This window comes from Phaethon aethereus (assembly GCF_964289735.1).
Source record: "Phaethon aethereus genome assembly, chromosome: 15".
Taxonomy (NCBI): Eukaryota; Metazoa; Chordata; class Aves; order Phaethontiformes; family Phaethontidae; genus Phaethon; species Phaethon aethereus.
Genome location: NC_138591.1, coordinates 3903917 through 3931860, shown reverse-complemented (window position 1 = coordinate 3931860; position 27944 = coordinate 3903917). Strand labels below are relative to the sequence as shown.

The window sequence follows — 27944 nt, the reverse complement described above, 5'->3', positions numbered from 1 at the left end:
TGGCAACTGCAGACAGCCCTGGTGAAATCAGAGCTGGTCTGTCACAGCCAGTTCTCAGCTTCGCGTTTCGGAGAGAATTTTGGATCAGTTCGAGGGCTGGAAAACCTGCCTCGAAACCAGACAGCTCAAGGGAGTCACTGCAGCAGGGAAGGAGCTGGGCGGACTGGGGTCTGTGTCTGCAGAGGACTGGCACCTCAAACGGACCCGGAATCCAGCAGCGACGGCATAAGATTTGGCAGCTGCAAATTGAAGCTAGAGAAGTTCAAATGGGAAATAAATTACAGGTTTTTAATAGGGAGAGCAATTACCGTCCCGAGAGACGTAGTAGATTCACCACCTTTCAAGTCTTTCAACACAGGCGAGGAATCTTTCTAAAAAAACTCCGCTCCAGTTGAACCGCAGGGTTATTAGCTCTGATGCAAGAGCTGCAGATGTCGCTGCCTGGGCCGGGCGAGCCGGAAGTGGGAGCAGGATGGACCTTTCTGGCCTTCAGCCGTACGAATCTCCAAATCAACAACAGGGTTTGAACTCCAGCCCGACTGATCCAAAGGAGTTTGGGCTGGGCCAGTGTTCAGATGCGAGTTTTGGGGAGTGCCGCTGCAGGGCAGAGCATCGTTAGCATCTTTGCAAACGTGCAGCTGGACGTGAAGCTGCGAGGACCGGTGGGACCGGCCTCGACACCTGGCCTTGGCCTTGATGCTGGCAGCACCTGGGGTGTCATTGCAAGCGCAGGGCACAACCCTGCTGTCCCCAAGCAAGTTGCATGCTACACCATTCCTCTGCCTGCATCCCTGGGCATGGCTGGAGACCGCCGCCAGCCCCGGCTGCAATTACAGGGCTGGATGAAACAGCCGCCTGGCTTTTATTCACCCATCTTGAATGGCCAGGCACTTGACAAGTGAGGGTTTGTTGCCTGCTCCGGGGCCTTCGAGCGCAGGAGCGCTGCAGAAACACGAATGGAAATTGGGGAACACTCGGCATCAAAATCCAACAGGGTGGGAAGGCATGGGGCTGGGGAGGGAGCCCACGGACCCCCACGGGCTGTGGGGAAGGGACCAGATGTAGCATATGGTCACCTTCTCTTCAGTGGCAGGGCATGGGGACCTCTTGGGAGCACATCTCCTTTTCTTCTGCAACCTCTTAAGCGCCTGCCAGCGTGGCTGCTTTTGCCCGCACCTCCTCCTTCTGTCTGAGCGGCTGTCTGCCTGTCGGCACCCACAGACTCGTTGCTGGGGAAGTGTATCTGAAAGATCAGAGGCAGCTGTAATTGCTGGCCCAAGGCAGAGGGAATCATCACAGGCAAAGGCAGAGCGAAGCATCCCGGCAGAGCCCGTGTACTCCCAGAAATTTCAGCAAGGGTGCTGGATTTTTGGCACCCCTGGAAGGCCGCTCCACATTTCCAGGGTGCTGTAGGTAAACCTGTGGGTGTGCAGGCTCTGGAAGGAAAGCCTGATGGAGGGAGAGGGAGGGAGGCGTGGGTGCATCCTGGCGCCAGACCTCACCGGACACACGGGGACCTTTGCCGTTGGCACTCAATGCTTGACACTTCAGCACTCGTCCCTCGCTGCGGGGCTGCACCAGGCTTGGTTTGGAAATCCACCCATGGCAGGATGGGGTGTCCTTGGCACGCCTGGCACAGCAATCTGGGAGCCCGTCACCTTTGTCTGTGCAAAACCTGCTTCTCCTTCCCCCTCTCTCCTAAGGTTTCCCAGCAAAGGGACTGACTTTCCCCCGAGCATCTCTGTGTGCTGGCGGGCATCAGCTCTCCCTCGCAGCTCCAAGTGCAACACCAGCACCCAGCACCGGCCGCGGTGATGGAGCAGCACGAACCAAACGAACCGAGTGGCCTGATGAATTAATCAGCTGATGGACTCTTAACTCGGGGTGCAGGAGCCAAAGGGATGAGTAAACAAAGGCCAAGCTACGTGAGATGGTATTTAGGTGCAGAGTAGCTGCTGGTGAACTATTACGAGTTCCAGATTAATTCTAGGTGTTGCTGCTTTTCCTGTTGCACAGGCAGACACCAGCCTGTGCCGCTGCACAGCCGGCGTGCAGACGCCTTGGACAGGCTCAGCTCCTACCTCTGAAAGCTTTTGGTTTAAGTATATCAAGGTGTTGCTGCTACAGCTCCATGGGCACAGAGACAACCCTCCCTATTTCCTTCCCCAGTTTTGCATGTGGTGGATACACCAAGGTTATTGCACAGACCCTGATGCACATGGGTCCACGGAAGCTCCAGTTCCTTCTGGTTTTGAGGGTGCACTTAGTGCAACCGTCCCACAAACATTGGTTATGGCATCTGTGTCACCCCCAGGCATCCCTGGTGTCCTGTGACCGCCGATGCACAAGGTTTCCTTTGCTTTTGGAACCTCTGGGACGAGCACCTTGAAGCTGGCTGTTCATGCGGCAGCGTGGCCACCTTGACGAGCCTCCTGGTTCTTTCTGGGGTTTTCTGTGCTGCAGGGTGGCGGGACGTGGCATCGCCCCGCAGTGAGGCACCACCGCACCCCCTGCCCTGGGAAAGGGTGCACTCCTGGGGGGGCACAGCATTGCACGGGGGCCGTGAGCTGGGGCTTCCACCGCACCCCACGGTGTTAGCACAGGGCAGCAGCACAGCACCAGTCCCGTGTGCTGGTTCAGCACCAGTGCACCAGTCTAGCAAGAGCACAGCACCAGTACACCAGTGCAGAGAACCCAGTACACGGGCAGGGCACCCTGTGCAGTAACTACTGCAGAGCGGGTGTCACAGCCGTGCAGTACCGGTGCCCCAGTGCTGGGCCCCAGTGCAGTACCAGTAAGCTAGTACAGAGGGACCAGTGCAGCACCAGTACACCAGTCCGAGACCAGTACAGAGCACCAGGGCCGCAGTAGCAGCGGGTGCGGGTGCGCTTGCGCTTGTGCCCGTGCCCGTGCCCGTGCCCGTGCCCGTGCCCGCGCCCGTGCCCGTGCCCGCGCCCGCGGAGGCGCCGGGGCCCACCGGTGGCGCCCGCTGGGGCCGAGGGTGCGCTGCCCCTTTAAGAGCCGGACGGCTGTACCAAAACAAAACGGCGGCGCGGCCATTGGCTGGGGTGCGGGCACGTGGCGCACAGCTGGCTTCCTGCGGCCGCGCGCCGGTGGCAGCCCCGCGGCGCCCGCCGCCACGGCCCGGCCCGGCCCCGCCGCCCCCGCCGCTCCCCCGGCGCCGCCCTCGGGGTTCCGGGGAGGGACCCGGCCCTGCCGGGGCTCCGTGTCGTGTACGGCCCGGCCCGGCCCGGTCCGGCCCGGCCATGGCGCACTCGGCGCCGCTCGGCCTCCTGGAGCAGGGCTGCCCCATCCAGGTGGAGCACGATCGGAAGCGGCGGCAGTTCACCGTGCGGCTGAACGGTAAGGGACGGGGGCCCGGAGCTCGCCGGTACTTTCCCTGCTCCCTTCTGCCTCTGATTCTCCCTCCCTGGGGCCCCCGGTACCTACAACCCCCATTTCCCCCCGTAGCCCTTCTCTCCCGGTGCCCCCAGTGCTGCTGTGCCCCACGGCACCTTCCCTTGTGCACCCGCCTTGCACCATGCCCCCCCGGTGCCCGCGGTTCCCGCTGGTGTCGTGTGTCCCCCCAGTCCTTCTTGTTCCCCTGGAAGCTGGGCCCGGGAGATCTGGGGGTCTTTTGGCACCCCGGGTTGGTGTTGGGCTGTGGAGCCCCATGCTGCCCTGGGCAGATCTTGGGGGGCAGCTCAGCCCCCCCCGCCCAGGAGTAGGTGCCTTTGGATGACGTGGAGGTGCCACATCAGGCTGGTGCGGGGGGACGTTCCTCGGCATGTGAGCTGCCCGGTGGCTTTCCTGGGGGGATTCCTGTGGGGAAGCCCCTTGGGGGTGCGAGTAGCCCACGGGGGCCCCGGCGCTGTGGGACCCTACCCAGTTCAGTGGGATCCACAGCACAGAGCCAAGCTGCCACGAGCATCTGTGGGACCAGGGCTGCAGATCTGGTGATGTGGTGAACCCCAACAGATCTGTCGCGTATCAGGCAGAGGGAACTGACACTTCTTTATGGAATGCCGATTCCTTTCCAGACATCCTCTTAATGGTTAATCCCAAATATTCAGTGATCCCAAGGTCTCTTTCCCTGTCTGTTTGTCGTGCTGAGAACCACTCTGGGGAAAACAGGCTGTCTAGCTGCCCTACAGAAATTGCAGGGTAGTTGCCTTTAAAAAAAAAAAAAAAAGGGTAGTTCAGAAATTATACAGACTGTAGGAGGCATTCTTAATAAAACAACAGGAATAGTCTGGATTTTATTTTAGACTCTTCTTCCCCTCACCCAATTTTTATTTCAACCACTAATTACAAAGTGCAGGCAGGCGGCTCAGCAGTGGTGGAACAAGGAAGGAGGAGACGTGCGTGCTGGGTGCGGAGAAAACGATTTCACCAACTGCTTATTTCAAGCAGAGAGAGATCAAACGAGGTCCCAGGTGACGGGTCCCCACTGCCATCGCGAGAGCTGTAACACAGCGTCACTGTTGGTGAAGTTCGTACGTGCATGGAAGAGAGATGAGAGCTAAGGACTAACAGTTATTAGGGAAATGTAATCTTTTTATTGTGGTTTGCTGAATAAAACCTCTGCCAGGCATGCTGTGGGCTGAGTAGCGTTTGGTGGCTGAGCAGGAGTGAGTCCGGTCGGGAGAGGTTGAACTTTGAGAGTGGGAGAATCAACTGTGGGACCCGTGGCGGCAATCCTGTGTGAGTCGGCACAAACCCCCCTGCTTCAGGAGGGGACCATGGCAGTGCAGAGAAGCCATGGCCTTCCCCAGGGTTGTACACAGTGATCAGGGTGGGTTTTCTTCCTGGGAGTTCAGGCAGACCAAACCCTTTTTTTGGGAGTTCAGCGCCGGCCGTGTAAGGAAGCCGAGCTGGGCAGCACTGCAGCGTCTTGGCATGACGGTGTTCCTGCTGCTGGGCTGACTAACATCCACGCGGGGCGGGTGATCCGTCTCTCCTTCTTGTAAGGCATTCGCTGATAACAGCCAAGCCCTGGAGGGTGGTCAGAGGATAACCATCTCTGGGAGTGCGTGGCACGGTGTTTATTTCCTGCTCTGCTCTCTTCATCGCTCCCGCTTCTGGCGCGAAGAGCATCACTGATGCTGAATGCTCTGGCAGGTTTTCCCTGCTGCACGCAGGGGAATGACACCGAACTGGATCGGGCACAGGTTTTGGCTTCGGTGTGACCCCTCTGAGAGCACTTTGGTCCCGTGTTACTGCACTGTGACAGAGATGAACAGCAGCCTGTGGGGTGAACCAGCAGCTTGCCAGTGGGCTCCAGGTCAGCTTGTCTCTGGTGTCTCAGTCCTAATTTCAGCTAGATGTTGCGCGTGGGTGATGCTCTGGGAAAACACAGGTGCATCGGGCGTGGACTGAGGAGCCAGGCTTTGCTCATCTCCAGTAATAGCTGGTCTCTGGGCTGATGGCTTGGTGGTTTCCAGTAGTGTGATGTGGGGCAGAAAACATTTCTGTGGTGATACTCTTTCGGAGATCCCTGTAGCAAGAGGCATGAGACACTGAAAGCTGTGAACTAGTTGTGAAAGTGTTTGTTTTCAGCATCGTCCTGTGTTTGCCTCTGCACCCTGATGTAAGCTCATGTTGGGACTCCCTCCATGCACACAAGAAAGATGAATTGTGTTTGGTGTTTTCTGGGTTGCTCTGTCCTTCCCTTCTCTGAGCCCTCGTTGCTGCATATGGCTCCTAAAACTCAGATAGAAACAGCTGCTTCACTTTAACACATTCCCTTTTTCCTTGCATCCCAAATGCAGAAGCATTGAGAAGCTGAAAGTAAAGCTGATTATAATCAGACCTCACGGAGCTTCGTTATCCCTCTGAGAGGAGGGTAGAAGCCCAACTGGATTTGTAATCGGTTAAGAGGTGACTAACTGCATGAACTAGCCAAGAAACCTCCCGATGCAGCAACTGTGTTGGAAAACATCAATTTGTCAAAGCTAAAGACTTCCATGGGAATAATCATATAGGCCTTTTTTTTCAGGAATAGTTGGGGTTTTTTTTGGATCTGAGGTAAAATTTCTGGTCAAAACAAGAAACCCAAAGACACACACACCTTCCCCCCCCCCCCCCCCCCCCCGAAGTAGTCAGCCAGTCAGTCCAGCAGCTTGGGGCAGGGGAGCGGCACTTTTGGCAGCGGCCTGTTTGATTTCTCGATGCCCAGCAAACATCAGGCTCTCCAGTCGGGAGATGGGCTCACTGCACGCACCGTGCAGCTCTGGTTCCTCAGGGATGTATGTGCACTCCCATTCATTCAATGCGTGGGTGCAGCAAACCACGCTTCCCAAACCTCCGGCTCCTTCCCAGCTGGGTTTGGGCAGGATCCAGTAGCTGGAAGCTCCTGCTTTGCCTGCTGCTGATCTGAGTCTCGGGAGCTCCTTGTCAGGAGGGGGGATATTAGGAAAACCGGAGCAGGTTGTGCCTTGGTGCTTTCCTTTCTGCTGGGGCAGATGCCCTACAGGAGGGGAAAGCCGCTGTGTTTTCAGCGGCGACAAAGGGATCTGAGCACTGAATCAAGATGTCCTCTCTCTTCTCCCATGCCGCAGTCACCTCAAGAGCTCCTAAACAGGAAACTGCCTCAAACCAGAGTGCCCCCCCGCCGCCGCTCCTGCGAGCGAGGCCCCGCGGTGACGGTCGTGCCGTCTCTGCTCGGCACTGTCTGTTGTGCTCTGTTGTGTTTTCTCTCCGTAGTAACATGCCAGTGGCTCCCTGGGGAGCAAGGCCGGTGCGCGGCGTGCAGTGAGCCCCAGCTTGGGATGCACACGCTCCTCGGGATGCCTCATCCTCTCGGCTCGCCCCACGCGCAGCTTTGAGCGGCCACCGTTTGGCTCAGTAGCCAGAAGAGCCGAGCTGCTGCCTGCCTCTGGGCTTTCCTGGGTCTGAGACTGGGAAATGGGGCTGGCATCTGTGCTCCCGGCCTTGCTCTTGGGGAATGGCTCTGCAGCAGTGCTGTGAGGAGCCTGGAGCTCAGGGGTTGCCTCCAAAGGCTGGTGAGTGCGGAAATTGGCCCGCAGGCAGCAGCCAGCCCTCACCAGGCCCCTGCCCTGCTCCAGCCCTGGGCACACAATGGTGTATTGTAGGCTGGGGCCAGAACAGAGGGACAGGGAAAAGGCCTCATCCGGGGGGACGCGTCCTGCTGTGCTGCCAGTGCTGCAGCGTTTGCTCACGGCAAGTACCGTGCACGCCCCGGCAGAGGGGACCAGCGAAGGACGGGCTGGAGCGGGGTGCCGGTGTCTTCCCGGATACCTTTCCTCAGCTCGGGGCTGGGCTTGCTGCTTGTTCCTCCGGGGCTCACGAGCCGCCCAGCCTCGGGACTCGTGCCTGGTGGTACGGCTGAGCCTGCGGCGCAGGGGCCTTGTCTGCTGCCCAAAGCTGTCTGCCCTGCTTGGGTAGAAGCTCTGTGCCACTGGTCCTGGTGGAAATCCTCCGTGGAGAGCAAGTTTAGACCTGGTCTCTCTCCCGCCTCCTGGAAAAGCTTCCCCTTCCCTTGCACCCTGTAATTTGAGGGAGGGCGTGCTGGGGACCAGCTGTGCTGCCATTGCTGCCATATTCATCATGCAGCCTCTTCTTGCTCCTCTTTCTCGCTGTGCTGATTTGCATTGACTCAGACTTCCTCGCTCGCGGTGGCCTTGAAGCCGAGGTGCTGCGCGGGGGAGTGTCTGCGGGTCAGACATCATGACCGGGCTTGTGGGGCACAGCTTGGGCCGGCCGAGACCTGAGCCTCATACCAAGCTCGGTCTGTGGAGGCTGATAAAATCCCTGTCCCGAAGCCTAAGGGGGCGAGACAGACGGGTGGGAGGCCGGCTTGCGGTGTGCCTCTTGTGCCATGTTTTGGTTTGGTTTCTGCTTGCGTGGCCGTTCTTCAGGGGGCCTTGAGACAAGCTGGGGCTGGGCTGCTCCTGGGAGGGGTCAGCTCTGCTTCCAGCTCCCCCAGCTTTGCAGCGTTCCCTTTGCCGGCGGCAGCCCCACGTGCCCAAGGTACGTAGTAGCAAGGCTTCTTCCAGCATCGTTATTGCAGCAACGTGCTTCTGCTCCCCCGTCCCCTCCCTCAGGCCCCGGGGAGGCTTTTAGGTGGGAAAACAAGGGTTATGCCTGGAGCTGCTCATGGGGAGCCCAGGAACAGTCCTGGTTTGGGGGTACAGCCTGCTTCACCCTGCTGTTCCTGGAGGCTCTGGGCCCTGGTGAGGACAATGTGGAGTGAGGATGTGCAGAGCCGCTGTTTTTGAAGGAAACGGGCATTCCACCAGCCGGTCCTTCCCCTGCCTTCGTCAGCTGTTGGCCACCTTGAGCCTCGCTCAGTAGAGGAGGAGGGCTCTCCGTCTCCAGGAGAGGCTGTTTCTGCAGGACCTGTGCCGTGAGCCAGCATTGCCGTGGAGGCAGGGCTGCCATGAGCACGCAGCTCGGCAGCAGATGGGAGAATCCAGGCGGGATGCTATTTCACAAGACTGAGATCCTTTCGGATCCCGCCTTGTTTCTCCTCTGTTGATCAGGGCATTCTTCCACCTCCAGCCCCCATGGCAATGCAGTCCTGTGCATCCAGCTTATGGGTTTGGTTTGGCACGTTCTTGCCTGGAGGGGCTGCAGGGTGTACTTGTGGTAACTATTAAGCATAACCACTCGCCGCTGGCTGGCTGCCTCCATCACCTCCTCTTGCAGCCCGGGTGCTCAGTTTGTGGCTCTGCATCACTTGCCATCCCGCAGCAGGGAGCTGGAGACAAGGGACCAGGAGATGCTCGGCATAGCCCAGCCCCAGGGCTGTGCAGGAGTGGGGACGCAGCAGCGATCTCCCCCCAAGCCATCGGTGTCACCTGCAGGGCCCACGCCAAACCCTATGGCACAAGTGTCCCTGATTTCATGTGCTGCCTGGCTCGGGGTCCCATCAGCAACATGAGCATGTACAGATGCATTTATGTACTTGGCTGAGCTGGGATGTTTTTCTGATGTGGACCAGTTTCCCACAGTGTTGGCGGCACTGGCTTTCTGTGCAGAGCTGGTTGTAAAATCCTTTGGGCTCTGCGTGTGTTCGTCTGTAGGCTAGTGGCACCCTGCAGCTCCCGTCCTGGCTGGGGTTTTGTGGTGCTACTGTGATACAGCAAATATCAAGGGAAAGTCTGTCCAGGGCAGATCTGAGATTCTTCAAACACTGTGTCATCTTCCACTTTAAAATGTGTTTTTGTGGGTGATAATTCTATATGGATCATATATATACAAATACAATGTATAAAAGTGTATTTAAAAAGAAAACAATCTTTTGCTCTGTCATCACTTAGACAAGGATTTAATTTTGAACTTATCAAAGCTTCAGGCAGAATCTCTGGAAAGTTTTGGCCTGGGAGGAGAGCAGAGTGGAAGGTCTGGAGCGTGTGAAAGCCACTGTTATAAGAGCATTTTACAGCCTTCGGTGTTGCCAGCCCTGCCTATAGCACCTCGAAGAGAGCTGCTGCTGAATGTGAGGGTGAGGGCACCCAGCTTTGCCTGTGCCCCAACCTGGGTGGGCTTTCTCTCGAATGAGGCCGGTCTGTGCTGTGGAGGAAGAGCTCAGCTTGCAGCTGCTCCCGTGGCTTTGTTGGTGTTCCTGGATCCATACAGGGAAATCCTGCGGTTCTCCTCTCTTTTTTTTTTTTTTTTTCTCCCCCCCTCCAAAAGGTTTGTGGCTGTGAAATAAGGCTATAGGTTCTCATCTGCACTGGTCTTGCTACCAGGGAAGAGGCGAGCACCCTTCAGCCCCTTCCCCACCCTGTTACCTCTGCCCGTCCCAGGGGTTCACCCTAAACCCTTGCCCTGAGACAGAGGGGGAGCCTGGGATCTGTAGGGAGACTAAAAGAGCTTGGCTTTTTGGTGAGCTAGAGGGTGAGAGGAGCAGGACTGATGCCTGTAAATACTGGGGGGGGCAGGGAGGGAGATTATTTATGTCCAGACAAGAACAATGTTGGCACAAGAACGAGCGGGTAGAAACCAGCAGGAATAAACTGGGGCTGGAAATGTGAAGGTTTCCATCTGATGTAGGAGGATTGAGTGTCCGCCTAAAAGGAGCGGGAACAAAAACTTAAGCTGCTTCTGTTGAAGCACAGAATTCAAATGGTCTTGTTTCTAGTGCCTCTCAAATACAGGCATCAGGGGAACTGGACTGGAGTTGTGAGCTGAAATGCAATAGAATAAAGCGTATTGAGCTCAGCTAAAGCATATGGTACGTGCAGGAGAACCTTGTGGGCGTTCACCCTCCAGTAACCGTTGGAGGGAAGGGAAAGGTTTCCATTATTTTAATTAAGCTTGTCTCTTTGATTGGAAACTTGCATTTCTGAAATTCACATTTAAATACAGAAACCCTCTAGAAGTTAAATGTTTGCTTTTGCGTTGAAGACAGAAGCTCGGGTTCTGCAGATGAAGCTGGAGGGGTGTTATTAGCTCTCCTCAGATTTATGCGTATGCTGAAACTTCTTTTTTTCCTGTAACTGAACTGCTGTGAGAAAGGTCAAGGTGTCACAACGGGAAGCCTCTGTGTGTGTGTCTGCATGTGCTTTCCTGCGTGTTTGTGGGATTCGTCTCTCCCAGCATCTTCCCCCAAATGTGTCTGTCCAAATGCTGCAACACCAGGCCAAGAAGTCTTGTCCTGTTTTACATGCCATGACAAAATCTGCTGTAGAGAGAAAGGAGTTGGCTGTTACCTGGGTCAGCTTTGTTGTGTTGTTCCCCCTCCTCTTTTTCTCACTCCCCCATCAACACATCCCACTCCTCCCCACCACCTGCATTCCTACCCTAAATGCATTGTGTTGGCACGCTGGTCCTTGATTCAGGGCTCGGTAAAAAAGGCCCAGGGACTTGGAAAAGCCAAGCAAATCTGCCTCTGCTCACATCTCTGGGTGGGGGACAGGACACCAACAGGGACATCCATGTGTCACCGAAAGCAAAAATCTCTGCTGAGCCTTTCCGCTGCGTGAGACCACCCAGCGCCGCAGCCGTTCCCGTGGGTGCGAGGAGCCGTGCGAGGGCTGTTGTAGCAGTCCCAAAGGTGCCTGTCGCCTGCCGTGGGCTTCCCGGTGAACGGCTCCATCCAACAGTGGGCTGGGAGCCCGGGGACATCCTGAGCCCAAACCGTCTCTCGCATCTCCCAGGTTGCCATGACAAGGCGGTGCTGCTTTACGAATACGTGGGGAAGCGGATCGTGGACTTGCAGCACACGGAAGTACCGGACGCCTATCGAGGGAGAGGAATAGCCAAGCACCTCGCGAAGGTACAGCCCCGGCCACCCCTTCTCCCCTGGGCAGAAGCTGTCGCTGTCCCAGCTGCGGCTACAGACCCTGGCTGAAGCCAGGCCCCGTTGCACTGGTGTTACATGGCTGCCCTGCAGGAACCATCCCCGCTCCAATGGGAGGTAGGGGTGGCTGGCGGGGCAGATGGAAATCCGTGGTCAGATATTCCTATTTCTGGTGGTGAGAGGGGCCAGGTGAGTGCCAGCACGTCCAGCCACTCGCCCAGGCTCAGCCCTTTCCTCCTTGCAGCGAACAGCCCTCGTTCTCACCTTGCAGGGGCTGATGCAGAGCCTCTCCTGGGGGCTGGACCTCCTCATCTCAAAACTGAGGCCCTGGTGAGCCCTTTTCCTGCCTTGGACCCCACTTTTGAGACCTGCAGGTGTGCAGGGAGAGCTGAGGAGCTGTCAGCAGAGTGGTGGGGGTGACTGTGGAGTGATGCTTTGGGGTTACAGCTGCTCCCTAGCCCTGTAAGTCAAGAGCAAACGGATGACAAAGGTGGCCTTATTGTGATGTGGCTAGGTCACCCACAGTGCAGCATCCACCAGACTGGACGCCTCGAGGGTTTCCCAGGGTGTCCCTGCACACCTCAGGTTTAAACTGGGAGGTGGCTGTGGTGGATGGCCATGCTCTCCTGCCAGCCCTCTCCTCGCACTGCCTCGTACGTGAGGGCAACCTGCCATTTCCCCCAGCTGCATGTGGGGTACAGGAATCTGGACCCCCAGGACGTTTCAGAGGAGAGCGTAGGCTGAGGGTGCTGGTTGTAACCCGTCTGTCCTCTCCGGTTGGTTGCAGGCAGCCCTGGACTTCGTGGTGGAGGAGGACCTGAAAGCTCACCTGACGTGCTGGTACATTCAGAAATACGTCAAGGAGAATCCGCTGCCGCAGTACCTGGAACACTTGCAGCCTTAAGGCAGGACAGCTCTGACACCAGCACGCCTGTCCCTGACTGTTCAATGCGGCCTTTGCTTCTCTGCGGTCTCAGGAAACCCCCCTCACACTCACAATTCTCACTTTTTTTAAGCGCGTCCATGTGGTGCATGAGTATGGGCACGACCTCCTCCTCTCTGCCCACCTGTGAGCATGGCTACAGCCCCTGGGCCAGGCTGGCTCTGGGCACACATGGTGCCCCCCGGTGTTCTTCTTCCCAAGCCGGGGGATGGAAGCGAATGATTTTTCCACCAAACTCCATCGCAAGACCAGGGAATGACTTGATCTGCACCTCATCCTCTCCCCTCTGCTTGGCGACAGCTATGAACTGCCTGGGGGATGTTGGTTAGGGGTGATTGTGGGGTACCAGCCCCACTTTCCTCCTGGCTGCTGAGGAAGATGCTGTGGTTTAAGCCTCGTGGGACAGAGGGAGGTGCTGGAGGAGCCCCAGCCCCATGGCAAGTTCATTCCCTGCAGCATCTGCTGGGCACAGCGCCTTGTCCAAGCCCACGTGGGGCACAGATGAGAACATGTGGGCCATGGTGGTGCCTCGGAGGCTTTGCTGCACTGGCTGTGGAGACGCTGGGATGGTGACACTTTTGACCCCAGAGACAGGAGCCATGTGAGGAGTAGGCTTTGGCTACAGGGGCTGCGGCAAAGCGTATTCTGTGTGAGTGTGCCCAGCCTTCTGTACATAGCCCTGGCGTGGCATCCCCGCAGCGTTGCAGGCCATCGTTCCTATCTCTTGCTCCCTGCCATCGGTGTTGTCCGTGCTGGTGTGGACACAGCCTGCTCAGGAGAAGAGCACCAGCCCTGATGGCCAGCCCTGGCCCAAGCAATGAGGGGACATCCTATGCTTTTGCAGGCACCAGGGTGGTTTCCTGCAGCTGAAGAGGAAGGCTCCCCCATCTCCCTCAATCCCAACTCTGCACCCCTCTCTGTGCCCCAGATTGCAAGGCCTGAGCTGTCATCGCGTCCTGAGAGCATCAGAGGTAAGGCCTCCGGAACCTGGCCCTGGCCTGTCTCCAGGGCTTGATGAGCCGTCTGCCTCTGCCTGGATGCTGATCGCTTCTTACGGCCTTTGGAAAGACGCCCTGGCTGAGGGCATTACCCGTCTGCTCGCTGGCCTCCTCACATCTCCAAGCCCAGGGTGCTGGCAGCATCATGGGGTCCCCAGCCAGCAGAAGAAACACCGTCACGTCATGCTGTTACCTCTGTGGATGATGACCTCGTAGCACAGCTCAGCGTTGCCACAGTCGGATGTCGAGGTAACACTGTGACGGCAGGGCACTGCCTGGCTCCAGCTTGCTGCCTGTCCTGCCTTTCCCAGGCTTTCCAGGGCCTGCGCTAGATCCCAGAGCATCTTCCCCTGAGCTCTCGGGGATTTTATGGTGTCCCAGGGCTGGGGGAGACGGTGCTGCTGGCACGCCAGCCCTGACCAGCTGCTGGGAGCTGCAGCCAGGCAGAATGAGCTAAAGAGCCTTTCCCCTGGAGGCTAAATCTAGACCTAGCTTATCTTTCAGCAGGGACTAAAGTTTACAGTCTGTGCCACGGACCGAATGCAGCCCCGGCCAAGAGGCAGCTCAGCCCTCTCCCAGAGCCCAGTGCAAAGTCCACGGAGGCAAAGGCAAAAGCTCCTACAGCCTTCTCTCCTGGTTGGGTTGGTCAGAGATGGAGACCCTGTGCCTGATCTCAGACAGGGAGGCCCAGAGCTGTTCCTCCCGGCCACCGGCTTGAGGTGAATCCCTGCCTCCTGCCTGTGCTCACGGGCTGCCCACCACCAACATAACGCAGCCCTCTGCCCACAGGCTTGAGTAAAACCTCCCAAAGTCCATCCCTGCCCTGCCACACTGCAGGCTGTGAGACCCCTGCCCGTGTCCACCACCTGCCTGGGAAGGGACCTGGGCCCGGCAGCAGACCCATCTCTGGCTTGTGCTGCTAAGGAAAGGCATCGGGCTCAGCCCTGCCACTGCCTAGTGCTTCCGCCCTCTTGCTGCCTGTTTCAGCTTGGCTGTGACCTTCAGGATGGCTTAGAGGGACTGGGAAAGGGTTGCAGATAATGAACTAAAGAGAAGGGGCTCAAGAAGAAATCTGGACTGCTAAATGTTCATCCTTTAACATGCAAAACACACTTCAACGTCTAGTTACAGGAGCAAGGCTGGCTCTGTTACAGGCAAGTGATGACAGAATCGTCCCTGCTCTTGATCCCAAGGTGAAGCTGAACTGTCTCCTCTCCTGCAAGCCAAGATAAGACACCGTTGTATCTTTGTCACAGCGGGGCTGGGTGCTTGGAAGAGATGTGTGCCTGGTTGCCTCGTGGGAGCCATAGCGTGAGCCCAGTGCTGGAAACCTCTGCTCTGCTTTTGTGCTCATTTCCACTGTGTGACACATCCCAGAAGTACACTGTCGTGTCAGCTGCATGAGAGCGGCTCGCTGGAGGGTGTGCTGTGGTCACTGCACCAGCAGTGTCCCAGTGTCCAAGCCCAGTCCTGAAGCCCTTCGTGCTGCTCTGGCAGGAACCTTGTGCTTCCCAGCGCTGGATCACAAGTGGCAATTGCTGCCTTAAATCAGGCACAGCACATGATTTTGCTGCTGCTTCCCTTCGAGGTGCTACAACCCCTCTGGTGTCTGACCTGACGGAGACGTGTGCCAGTGTCTGTGCCAACCGTTTCACTGCTGTACCTGTCTCTGCCCTGGCCTTCCCTTCCCTGTGGTCTTTGAAGTCGGCAAATAGCAATACCCACAGGTCACCAGTGACGCTGCAGTCCACGGTGCTCCTGTGATCTGGCACTGCCGGGCAGGAGATGGCTTGGAATCCCTCAGTGGGCAGCCCTCCCTCCTGCCTCTCCGCCAGCTGCCCTTTCCCAGCTCGTCTCCACAGGATGGAGCTTTCAGAGGCCTGCGCTGCCCCTTGGTGCTGACTAAACCCGGAGGAGTTGGGGATCCTGGACTCTCTCCAGCGACGGGAGTGTGGAAGTGGTTTGGTTGAATATTTGAACTACAGACCTTGGTAGGTGGGGAAATGCAGATTGCTGTCAAACCTGCTTCCACATCACCCCAACTTGAAACACCCCCTCTCTCGTCCGCGTTCCAGCATTGTCTTCCTCTGTCTAAGGTTTCCATTCTGTTGAATTCAGTGGTTACGATGTGCCTTTCCTTCTCAGGACCTGTTACAAATGACCTTTCTGCTTTTGTTTATGTCTAACATTTATCTTTACCCCCCCCTCTGTCATACTATAAAACATGAACATATTGCATGGAATACAATACAATAAAAAGTGTGGCTTAACTGACCCACAGTGGTTCACTGTGCAGCGCTTGGTGGGAGACAGGAGGAGGTGCCCGCAGAAGCTGGGGACCTTGGGCATCTCCAGCTCTGTGGCTGCTGGGCTGGGTCTCTTCAGCAGAGAACCTATTTCACAGGTCCTGTCAAAACAACTCTGCTCTCCAGTCCATGTCCAGGGTATGATTTTTTGCTGTCTTGTTGCTGGGTATTCCTTTTCTACCTAAATGTGAACAATATTTTTCTCATCCCCAAAAACACATCTAACAAATCTAACCCCCAGTCTCTTAGGCAGTAACTACTATGCATCTGACTGTGTCTTGGAGAAGGTGGAAAAAAAGGCAGAAGTTGGCAGATCTGCACATTGGTGTACTCGGTGGCTACTCTCCTACTGCTTAACCTTCCCCTCCAAGAAATAGAGAAAATGGTACTTCTCTCCCTCATGAGGAAGAGAATCTTGTGCAAGAACCACTCTGTCCAGGTGATGAGGAGGATGGAGGGTCCATAAGACCTTCGCTAGGTTCAGGACAAAGGCGTCTTTGTCCCAGGCCTGGTGTTGGCCATGGCTTCCTGTGACTTGCAGATGGCCACTTGTGTCTTTTCATCACCTAACCTGGATGCTACCTGCATCACCCTTCTCCCATCACGGAGCACCTCAGAGCCAGATCCCAGGTGAGCCCAGCATGCTCCTGTTGCAAATGAACAGGGAGGCATAGGCTGAAGCTATTGAATTTTATTTAAGGTCATAGGGCTGGCTGACCTAATGATGACTGTGTAGAGCTTGAGCTGAGTGGGATCACAACTGGTTCCTCTCCTTTGCTGGCTGATCTGCCCCTGCTCATGTTCACCGGTCCTGCCTTGAGATTTCAGGCTAAACAGTCTTCATGAGTTATCCTGCAAATGCAGCCTCACGTGAGCAGGCACTCAACACTTGTGTTTATCGGTTTAAGACGTTTGAAAGCATTAAGTCATTAAAACATTTAAATATCCAGCTGGTGGAGTTGTTCCCTGCTGTACTAGTCTGGGGCAAGGCGGGCAGGCAGGTGACTCAAAGGAACACCCAGTGTTTCCCTCCAGGGGCCAGCACTCCTCAGCCTTGGGAGCACAGCTTGAGTGCTCGGCACTCGGGTGTGTTAACGTCGCTTCCTAAAGCCAGGTGCAAGCCATGGAGGCTTTCGGTAGCTGAAGATGCCAGGACTGGAAGGGGGTGGTAGGGAGAAGGGGCACATCTTATTTACAGTTATGATTTGATCCAACGTGACAAGTGGCCCCTGGACTGCAATCTGAGCAGGCAGGATTGTGGGTTTTGCTCCTCCCAAGAGACAGCGCAGTAGGTTTGGATTATAGCATGAAACCAGGCTGTTGCTGGTAACACGCTCTGTTTACATTCCACATTCCAGACAGTCCGATGCTCCGGCCTGTCCCAGCAATGCTGCCGCGCTCTCTGCCAGGCTGGGCACGCTTCCCAAACACCTCGTTTGTGCAAATGCACCATTTACCTCCACCAAAAGACCTGACCCACAAATTTCAGCTGAGAAAGCAGGGGCTGCAGGAGGGCTCTGCAGTCTGGAAGCACAGCCTTGAGATGCCTGGGAAGGTGGAGGCAGCTGTGGGTTCTCTTTAGTTACACTACATCACTTGGAAATAATGTCAAAAAGAGGCTTTTTCTAGGACTGGGAGATGCAAAGACAGCGCTGCTCTCTTCTGAAATGGACTGTCAGGCTGGAGGAGGGCTAGTTGTGCTCTCTGCTGGGTGCTGGGAGCCAAGGACAGCTGGCAGCGCTGCGTTATCTCCAAGAGGGGAGGCTGCGGAGCAGGGAGCTGCCATTTGCCAAGGGAAGACCAATTCCTGAGAAATAGGGTCCTCTCCTGGGAGGAGTCAGAACTGGGAGCTGGAGAGGCACAAGGATCCCCAGGATACACCATCCAAGCACCCTGGCACAGGTCCCCTTGGGTCACCCTGCCGTGTTGGGGGGCTGCCCCGGGGCCAAGGGCTGAGCACCAAGCGGGTCCTGGGACATCCCCACAAAACCTTCAGCATTGACTACGGCTGCATTGGCGGGAGTTGGGAAACCTCCAGCAGTGGCAAACCTGCGTTTTGTTTTCTAGTGAAGTGTTTGGCTATAAACTTACTCCTCCTCAGAGAGGCAGCAGTGGTGGAGCCTCCCCCATTTCCTACTTCTCTTTCCATAATTGATTAAAGGGGCTAAGTTTGCCCCCACAAAGCCCTGTCTCTCTTTCCCAGGGGCGTGCTGCTCTGAAGAGGTCCTCCATTCCTCCTCCGCCTGCGAACAGAAATCGTGGGTTTCTTTTCGAGCAGGAAAACAAGGCAATACTCAGGCTCTGGAGGACATCTGTACCTCGACAAGGGCTGACCCCGCTCCTGCCTACGGCCGCTTTCGCGGCGCGGCGCAGAGCAGCACGCCTCGCCCGCCGCGCAGGCCGCATCCCCCGCCGCACCCCCTTCGTGGCGGGGCCGCGGGGCAGGCCGGGACTCGCCGCGGCCGCCCCTCCCATGGCCGGCTCGCTCTTGTTGGGGCGAGCTGGCGGAAGAGGCCGGGAGCAGAGCCCGAGCCAAGGGCGGCGGGACTGCTCTGCCCGCCGCAGCCGACCGCTGGTGAGAGGGGACTCCAGCCGCGCTGCCGCCCTGGTCCCCCCCCGGCTCCGTCACCCCCACAACCGCCGAGGGAACTACGCGTCCCAGGGGCACCCGCGGCCGGGTGGTGGCGCGGGGCACTGTGGGACTTGTAGTCCATACGTGAGCCCGCCCCCGCCCACTGAGTGGTTCCGGCACCCACACACACACTACATTTCCCGTCGGGCGGCGGGGCGGGCCTGGGGTCTGCTGGCGGAGACATTTGCGAGCCGAGTGTCTCCAAGATGGCGGCGTGGGGAAGGAGGCGCGCTGGCCCCGGCAGCACCAACAGCGGTGGCGGCCGGGAGAGGTGAGCCGTGGCTGGGGTGGAGGGTGCGGGGCTCATGGGGCGCCTCGGGCGGGCAGGGAGCGGAAGGAGGTGGGCTGCAGCCGCCCGGAGGTTCCCGCGACCCCAGGGCAAGGGCGGGGGTCCCCGTGAGGGGAGCGTGGCCAGGCAGGGCGGGTGGGGGACGCGGCCCCGCCGAGGTGGGGCTGGGGCCGTGGGGGCTCGCTGGGGCCGCCGGTCTCCCGCTGTGGGCGGGCGCGGGGATGGGCCTGGCGCCGGGGAAGGTCAGCGCGGCCCGCAGGGTGGCGGTGGCGGCGGCCGCAGCCCTTCCCGCCGCGGGGATGCGGCGCTCGGGGACGAAGTGGAGGAGGGCCAACCCTGGGGAGGCTCCTTCCACGGCTATTTTTAAAGGCGGTAAGGGCAGCGACGAGTCTTCCAGGGTGACCTCCTCCTGCGAACCGCCCGGGGGGTCAGCGCGGAGCCGCCGCGCTCCCCTTGATCCGCGGAGCCGGGGCGGGCGGCGGCTGTCGCTCGCCGAGGGCCCGGTAACGCTCTCTCTTTGCCTCTGCCAGGGCGGAGGAGCAGTGAGAACATGCTGGAGCTACCCACAGAGTAGCTGTAGAAGTTTGGGAATCGTAACTTTCAGACAGGAAAAAAGAGACAGAGGAAAATCTTGTTGAGCTACTTTAAAGTCTGTATGCACAGTTCTTTACCTACCAAAATGTCTAGTTAAATCCTGTATTTCCTTATGTTGGCATTTTCCCCGTTGCCCCAGGGCTGACTGATGTAACCAGCAGCTGCTGAAAGCTGCTGCGTTTCTATTGTGAGAAGTCGTCTTTTGTCCCACCACCTTACCTAGAGCCTCTGATAGCTCTCTTAATTTTGCTGTGGCTTTTGCTTCATTTTCTTCCCTTGCTGTAATTCAACGGTATTCTTTTGATGGTGTTGAATCTGCATAGCCAAAGAGAGGTACAAGTAGCCCTTAAAATTGTGGCGCTAATGTGAATTGAAGGAATGCTGTTGTGTTCAGGGGAATTTAAAAGTAATTGAACTGGAAGAGCCAATGGAATTACTGCATCAGTGTAGTTTATATAAACAACTAAGAATACCACAGAGCTCAGTGGCGTGGTGGTAAAGCTGTCTGCACGCAGTGCTGGCACCTGCCCCAGTGCTCAGCACAGGGTGTGGAGTTGCCATGCGGTAAACCTGTCCTCCCAGCAGAAGTGAAGAAAAAAGTATGGAAAAGAGCACTTAATAACTTCAGTGAAAATTACTGTACCAGGATGAAAATTGATGCAGACTTAAAAGTGAGTTCTTACCTTGTAACTTAACCTGTGAACTATACAATAATCTGACTGTAGTTTGAGGCAACTTTTTAAGCTATGATTACTCTTGGTCTTATGATCAAAAATACTAACTCGTAAAGGTGAGTTACTTCATGAACCTGCTGTATGTATTATTTTTCCTTTGGCAATGAGAAGTATATAGCTCAGTATAAGAAAGCACAGAAGTGACATAGCAGAACACCAGATACACCGTTGATCCCTATCAAAAGATGGTGGTTCTTTTAGGTGTCATCCTGTATGAATGTGATGAAAGGTCATACGTCTAATAGGTGTCCAGTGATGTCAGCTAGATACTACTTCTTCCTTGTAACTGCAGAACTGGAGATACACATGACTGGGCCTCTGCCTTTCTCCAGCAGCAGTTAATCCTAAATCACACCTACCGATCTTGTTTGACTGCTGGCAACACAAGTTGTGTAAAAGGCAGTGCTGACAGACCTGATGTCATCAAATGATGACATATGCTTTTTATATGGTGAATACAATTTTCTTACACTGGGCAGGGTTCTTGTCCAAAGACACATTCCTTTGAACTGAATATGCTAATCCCGCTTTCCTCATAAATGAACTGCTTCAAGGAGTTTTTGTAGTTGTCAGCCAAGCTAGTCTAAAAGGCATCAGTGTGTTGGGAGGTGGTGTGAGGAGACGCGGTAGTGAATAAAATACTGTCTGCTATTAGGCTAGACCAGTTTTCATTAAAAAAAAACCAAAAACACACTCTAGCAACTCTTATCTGTGGAGACTGTATCCCTTCAATAAATTACTTTATTGATACAAGGAAGTCTGTAATTGGTCAAAATGTGCTTTCCTCAATAGGACTAAATGTAAGGACATTAGTTTGAAACGATGCTGGCTGTGAACTCCCAACTGGTGCTCTGGTGGTGAAATAATAAGGTTAAACAAAATAACCCAAAACACTGCAGAGAACCAACTAAATATTTGTTTTTCTTCATTCTGGATAGACTCTTTAATGGAGACTGTCTAAAGGGAATTGTTAATCTGTAGACCAAAAGAACTTTTTTTATACAGAACAGACACTGAATTGTACTTAGTGTTTTTGTATAAAATTCAGCACGATGACCGCCACAACACAAGACAGAATGCCAGTTGTTCCCCTGGGAGATGTTCTAACAAACTCCATAAAGAACAGCTTTAATGTCATCACCACTGCTTGTATTGGCTTCTCTGTGCCCTTAAAGAGGTCTCTCCTTTCACTACCTGTGCTGCTCAGATTTCTGGTACTCTGTTTGCTTACAGCAATGATTGACCTATTTCCATTAGCCTGGCTAATCATTAGTTGACTTAAAATTGACACCTCCTTTTGGTCTGGTGGCTGGTTTTTTGTTATGGTCTGGTGATGTTTTCCATAGTGTTGTCTTCTCTTGCCAAGGTTGCTTGAAGATCTTAACTACGTTCTCCTGTTCTCTTTCCTATTTATAGTTAAGGTACATCTTTTGAACGAAAGTCTTGCTTTATTGCTACACTTTTTCCTGTTCTTCCACCGCTTTAATGCATGCGTTGACAGCCTGTTGAGAATGGCTGCCTTAAAGCCATGACAGCTATGGCTAATGGCCTGAGACTGGGAGATGGCGTGGATGTTCATCAGAGAAACAATTCTTAGGTGTTTAAGCTCAGATATGTTAGCACTTTCTGTGGCCCATGTCCTGGAACTCTCCTGTATAGAGAAATATATTGTAGAATATGACTTTGAGGTGGAATATTTCCACTGAGAATTAAAGCCAGACTCATTCCTTAATCTTGAAATTAAATTAAATTTCAAGAAGGATTTATGTGGGGGGAGGGAAGTTCAGTGTTTGAAGTTGTCATGCCTTGACTTCATTGACTTACTCAAGCTTGGCTGAAATGCTAATAATGACCCCAGACACTGTGCTTAGGCCATCTCTAATGGCCTTTTCCGGCAGTTCACAAGTGCACAGCCTCTGTTGCATTGCCAGACTAGATTTTGTGTGTGTGTGTGCGCGCGCGCACATGCGTGCTGCTTGTGAACGGCGTTATCACTCTGCTGCAAGCTTCTCCTTCCTTATTTTCTTAATTACTAATCAGACTGTAATTGAGATTTGCAGTTAATCTGAATGTACGTTTGGTGCTCTGAGCAATACCGTTGTCCAGGAACATTCTTCTTTTAAAAAAAGAAACAAAACCAAAACTTGACCTAAGTGTTACGGGAGGGGTTTCAAAAGAACTCTTTTTGCACAGAACTGTACCTGTGCTTCGTGCAGATTGAGATTGTTTCTAATCGTGATTCTGAACATTGTGCCAAGCTGAGATAGATGGATGACTTGAAACCCTAGCCAAAAGTCTGTCTGGCAGATCGAGGAATACCTTCAGGCTGAGGACCACATGCTTGTGAGGCTCAGACGTTCTCCCCTGCAAGTGGACAGTGGCAGAAGGATGCTGAGGTTTCTTCCAGGTTGTCATCTGCCCTGTTTTCAGCGCTCTGTTCATTTGTTTCTCTTTTTGCCACTTGGCATCTGGCAAACCTTAAGGTCTTTTCCCATTGAGTGGCATTGTGCCTCCTCCTTAGAAGGGTATTTATTTCTTCATCCATAAAGACTACCCAATTGAAATTTATATTTAACAGACAGGCTGCTGTTCTCAAGAGGCAGCTAGGACACTGCTTCCAAGCTGGAGGCCACAGAGAAACGGAGCTGCTTTGGGGGCTGCAACTGGGAAGCTGCTGGAGTTGCTATTGTTCAGCCAGGTGCAGCACCCCTCTCCTGGTTCTCTCTGATATTCCCATGTTAGGAAGATAATCCAAATGTAATTTGAAGCTTGTCCTATAGCCGAGACAGACACTTCTGCCCCTCCTGCTGATGGTAGCTCTGTTAACAACTGATTCCTTACTTAAAACTTTGGCAATACTAAAATTTTACATCAATGATTTTAAATTATTTTCATCTTGCTGTGCTGAGTAGTTGAGTACTATCACATTGCCCCATCTATGTGTTCAGTTTGCAGTAGGAATGAGACATTTTAAATTTCTCAAGAATAGAATATATGAAGCTGCAGTAGAATAAACTATTTGCATATAAGGTCCAGAACAGCGGTACAACTCTTTAACTTGGTCTTTTTTTTTTTTTCTGGGGGGTGGCGAGGCAGGTCCTGGAAAACCATTTGATTGAATAATACTAACGACGACTGCTTTTAGGCTTTTAGGTTCTGGTCTGTCTGGTAAATAGCATGCTGGGCTTCTGAACATGTGGCAGCATTTTATGACTTTTGGAACTAGATCCTTGCTGACACTGGCTAGTTACTATTCTTTTAAGTAAAATGGAATTTATATAAAATCACCACACTTTCTAACGGATGGATGCCAGCTTGGAGTTGATTGCATAGCTCTGCATTTTTGTTTGTCATTGCTGGGGGGTGGGGTACAAGCTCCAAAAGGCAAACTCCATAGCCACCGGTGTTTGAGCAAATCCAGTTGCTTTGACTGGATTTGTTCCTGTGCAGCTGCTGTGTTCAATTGAAAGGCTGTGTCAGGAGAGATTGCCTGTGTGGATTGAGGTCCTCGGTCCTACTGTACATGCCAACAAGGTCTAAAACCTTCTCAAGCCCACGTATCTTATCCGTGTCTCTTTATACCATCTGAAAACAAAACAGTTTTCAGCTTTCCATTCTCCAGGGGCAGCCAGTTCTTGTGTGGAAATAATATGTGATAAACCCCACTTCCTCAGTTACAGAAACGGAGACTTTCTGCTTGTGTTGCCGACTCTTCATGTGTCCTATTGTTTTGAGCAGCTAATTTTTTCATTCTTTGTCCTTTGTTTTTGGATTGCCTATTTTACCATTTGCAGCTTCAGCACTGTGATAGAGATTTATTCCCATATTAGAGGACTGATTTGGCGAAACAGCATAGTTAAGGGGCCAGACCCTACAGGGATGAAGCCTTTGTGCAGTTTTTTTCCCCAGTGATTTTTTTCAACAGAACATACTTTAAGATCTGCTTGTTTTGGCTTAAGATGATTTTGCGTTTCTTGACTCTATTGTTATAAAACCCCACAGCCTGGCAAGCCAAAAGATTCCAGAAGAGATGGACAGTACTGCCTCTGGCCAAAGTCTGTTGGATTCCTGCTCTCTCTGACAGGTGGCAGTTGCTTGTGGTGTGGCTCCACTTGTGTACATCATGGTGAAAGGAAAGAAGGGATGTTCAGAGGGAAGAACAGGCAAGATCTGAGCGAGGAGGAATGAGGCTGATAGGTCAGTGCCACCTGTCCTGATGCTGAGCCTGGAGAATCCCATGGCATGTAGTTTCTTGACTTAATTCCTAGAGTTAGAAGCCCAGTTCCCTGTGGCTCTTGTACAGGCAGAGAACAAGTAAGCCTCTTTAACCCTTGTTCTCCCAGTGATGGCAGGGAGATCCTAGGGTGACTGGGCTATTGTGCTGTTCCTGAGCCTCTGTGGAGTTCTTAGTTGAATTTGGATTCTGCTTCTCTGTTTTGCAGACCCACGCTGCATGTTCCTAGGTGTTACAAAATGCTGAAAGTGCTCTTTGGTAGGAAATACTCATTTTATCTGGAGGGTTGTGTTAGTACTGGGTCAGCTTCCAGCTTGAAAATGCCTTTCAGCAATAGCTTTTCCCTGAAGTCATTATACCTTAGCAAGTGGTTTCACATAGTCATCGGTGTTGTTTTACAGTTACCTTAAGTCTCTGCGTATCTTCTGTAATGAAACTGGAATTTTTGATTTCAGAGAAGCTGCACTTGCTTTCTGTCAAGGATTTTTTTTGTTCTTGAAGACAACTGTTCCTTTACCAGCTGTGTCCTTAATGTATCAGTGGAACACCTGGTTAACTCATTCTTTGTTAGAAACTCCTTATATAGGTGTTGTCCTTCAAATTTTTTAAGTACTTGCCAGTTCACTACAGAATGTCACATCCTGAAAATGTGCTGAAAGAGTTAATCATAATTTTCCAAGCAGTGTCTGACAAGGTGATGGCCTTAAAGAGGCCCCTGGCCTACACAGCATCCAGGTGGATTTTTGTTTTTCTTTCTACTTGTGAACAGGCCAAGGGGGAAATGCACTGCAGAGAACTCAATAGCTAGCTTGTAAGTTGAGTTTTCCTTGTAGTTTATATAAATTCCAGCCAGACTTTTAATGAAACTGCTTATTACTCTGCTTTGAGAGAGGCTGGTGCGTCTTGGGTCCTGCTGTTTGATATGTTTGCCGCTGTTCACAAAAGCAGCTACTTCTGGCAACAGCTTGTAATTTAACAACATTCTTGATTACAGATGGCCACTGCACAATACGCTTTGCAGCATGAATGGAGCTGCACATTAAGGCTAATGTCTGGTAACACGGCAGCTTGCGAATGTGTATTTTTCTCCCTTATTTTCCAGTGCATGCACATAAGTACCATTGTACTGATGGAGCAAAAAGTGCTAGTTTCATTGTCTGCCTCAGCAGTGTCTTGCCTCCCAATATCGGGAGGGTCTAAATGTTGTTGGGGTAACGTTGTTTTGTCTGCTGTGATTAAATCAAATATCAGTGCGATTTGTTCTCCTTCTGCTAAAGGAAATCTGCTAGATATTTTTATCCTTGAGAGGCCACGTGCTCAGTTTTGCTCTGGTTAAACACAAGTATGTCAGAAATGGTTATTTCTTCTGCCTAGAAGGGAGGATTTTGCCTTGTTCTAATGGATAGGTTTTTACCCTTTCTCAGTGCAGGTAAACAGTCATAATCCTATTTCTTAGCAGTCCATCACATTAATACAGCTGCAGCTAAGGTGATGTGTGTGAAGGGGTGGAGGGGAGGTGGAAGTTGATGTGATTTTAGGTAGCTAAAAGCTGCTCCTCAAATGAGGGATACACAAGCCTTGTGAATCTCCTGTCAGTAGGGAGCGTGCTCCAATGTAAAGCGAGCAGCTCCTTCTTCACTGTTAAAGCCTGCCTGGGTTAAAAAAAAAAAAGTTCCTTTCTTGCTTTGCGGTGCCCTATTTCAGCAGAGGGAGTGAATCACTCTCTAACAGAGTACTCTGCTATCATTTTCACCTTTAGTCCCAGCAGTGTTTCTTGGCCATCCTTGTTGGATTTACCATGGATTTATTAGGTTGGATTTACTGTGGTGGGGCTAAAGAGCAAGTTGCATCAGTGGCAAGGAGGTAGTTATGTGGGGAGAAAGCAGACATCTTCACTTGAACACGCTTCCTCTCTTAAAACCTTCCAGTGCAACTCGCCCTCTTGATGGTTGGGTTGCTAGTCTTATTTTCTGTGAGAACTCCTTAAGCCTGCACAGTTCATTCATTGATGTGGTGTGGTCGCCAAGGTGTGGTATTTCCAGTATCTCTAGAGAAACTGCTTGGGTATCGGTGTGAGCAACCATTTCAGGATTGTTAACAAGACCCTATGTTCTCAAAATATTCTAGCTCCTCCAAGTTAGGGAAAGGTAAGGAAAAATACCCCTTATTTTGGGATGACTTCATGTACAGCAGGCATAATTAGCTGATGCAAAATGAATCTTGATTTGAAAAAGCTGCTTGTTGTTGAACAGAAGCAGTGACTGACCTTGAGGGGCTGCTGTCACTTGGGGCGTTTTTCTCTCCTCGCAGCTGGGTGGGTGAATGGTCTGTCTTTAAGCTCTGTAGTTTTAACTCTGCGTTTCCTGTTAACAGGGTCACCTTGTCCTCCACGGACTGTTACATCGTGCACGAGATCTACAATGGAGAGAACGCTCAGGACCAGTTTGAGTATGAGCTGGAGCAGGCCCTGGAAGCGCAGTACAAGTACATAGTGATAGAGCCCACTCGCATTGGGGATGAGACGGCCCGCTGGATCACTGTCGGGAACTGCCTGCACAAGACCGCCGTGTTAGCGGGCACCACCTGTCTCTTCACCCCTCTGGCACTTCCAGTAGATTATTCTCACTACATCTCCCTGCCTGCTGGTGTGCTGAGCGTGGCTTGCTGCACCCTTTATGGTATCTCTTGGCAATTTGATCCTTGTTGCAAGTACCAAGTAGAGTACGATGCCTATAAACTTTCCCGCCTGCCCCTGCATACACTCACCTCCTCCACTCCGGTGGTGCTGGTGAGGAAGGACGACCTGCACAGAAAGAGACTGCATAACACGATAGCACTCGCTGCCCTGGTGTACTGTGTAAAGAAGATCTATGAACTCTATGCTGTATGACTTCAGCACGGAAGAGAGAAACCCACAAAGACAAGTGTATTAAGACTCCCACAGTAACGTTTTGTTTTTCCTCTTTGAGAAGCAGTGGAGACTGGGAAGGATTTGGTTTAATAGAGCTGTTATTTTTAAAATAACACATCACTGGTGCACCAAGGTTTTTCAGTTCTTCGTTACACTTAAGATGTGGATGTGTGCTGACTTGAGAGCTGTATGTTAGGCCATGGGAGTCCAATCCAGCAGTGGAATGTCAATGAAAGAAAGCTATAGAAAGAGGGGGTGTGAGAGCTGCTTTTTTTGGGGGGGGGGAGGGGGGAACATTTAAGTATATTGTTTAATTGTATTACACAGAACCAGCCAGAAGTTATCATTGACCATTAAAGGATGAGAATTTCAAATGCTTTTGCTCTCTTGTTACTGTTATCGTAGATCCCTTTTATAGTGTGCTTCCAGGGGCTGGAGGCTTTGCTATGAGAACTCCAGTGGTGGTAAGATTTATGCGTGCTCACACACAGACCTGATACTCCTCTTGTCCGTTACACGTGGCAGCAGTGTCCATGTTGCTTTACAGCAGCCATTGAAGGAATAGCTGTAGAGTGTCGCTTTCCCTCTTAGCTTGACAGTTTTGTTTCTTGCAAGAGGCTTACTTGTTACCCCAGTGTTTATATCTTTTTGGTAATTGCTTAAACACTGATGGTTGGGGCTAAAGGTGTCCAAATCCTCTGCTGCCCTGCCACCTCCAACCACTACTTCTCTGCACAATGGAGAAAACACTGGAAGTTTCCAGCTACAAACACGTTCTGCTCAGTTCTTGTGCCAGTTCTTCCTTATGTGGCTACATCTCCACTGAAATGCCTTTTACCATGTGCAGCTGAGGACTGCCGAGGTGGGAGTCCGGCTGTCTTACTGGTGTGCTTTGTAACTGCTGCTGACACCCGGATGGCCGTGCCCTGACTACGCGATTCCACTGCTCTTGCTTGGAACACGCGCTTTTGGAGCTGCCTGCTGCTGCCGCAAGGCATCCGCATGATTCTATCTTGTAACTGTTACCCGAAATT

At 53.1% G+C, this 27944-nt stretch overlaps 2 protein-coding genes across 2 annotated transcripts; both read left to right on the top strand.

Moving 5' to 3' along the window:
- Positions 1-3266: 3266 nt before the first annotated feature.
- Positions 3267-12297, top strand: NATD1 (N-acetyltransferase domain containing 1; the record flags this gene model as incomplete). The annotated part of the gene is made up of 3 exons (XM_082006899.1): positions 3267-3363; positions 11127-11245; positions 12057-12297. 3 exons carry the CDS (start codon positions 3267-3269, stop codon positions 12171-12173), a joined length of 333 nt encoding a protein of 110 aa, XP_081863025.1. The 3' UTR covers positions 12174-12297.
- A 6057-nt stretch (positions 12298-18354) lies between these two features.
- TMEM11 (transmembrane protein 11) lies at positions 18355-26889 on the top strand (the record flags this gene model as incomplete). Its single annotated transcript, XM_082006526.1, has 2 exons — positions 18355-18419; positions 26373-26889. 2 exons carry the CDS (start codon positions 18355-18357, stop codon positions 26887-26889), a joined length of 582 nt encoding a protein of 193 aa, XP_081862652.1.
- Between the last annotated feature and the right edge of the window lie 1055 nt (positions 26890-27944).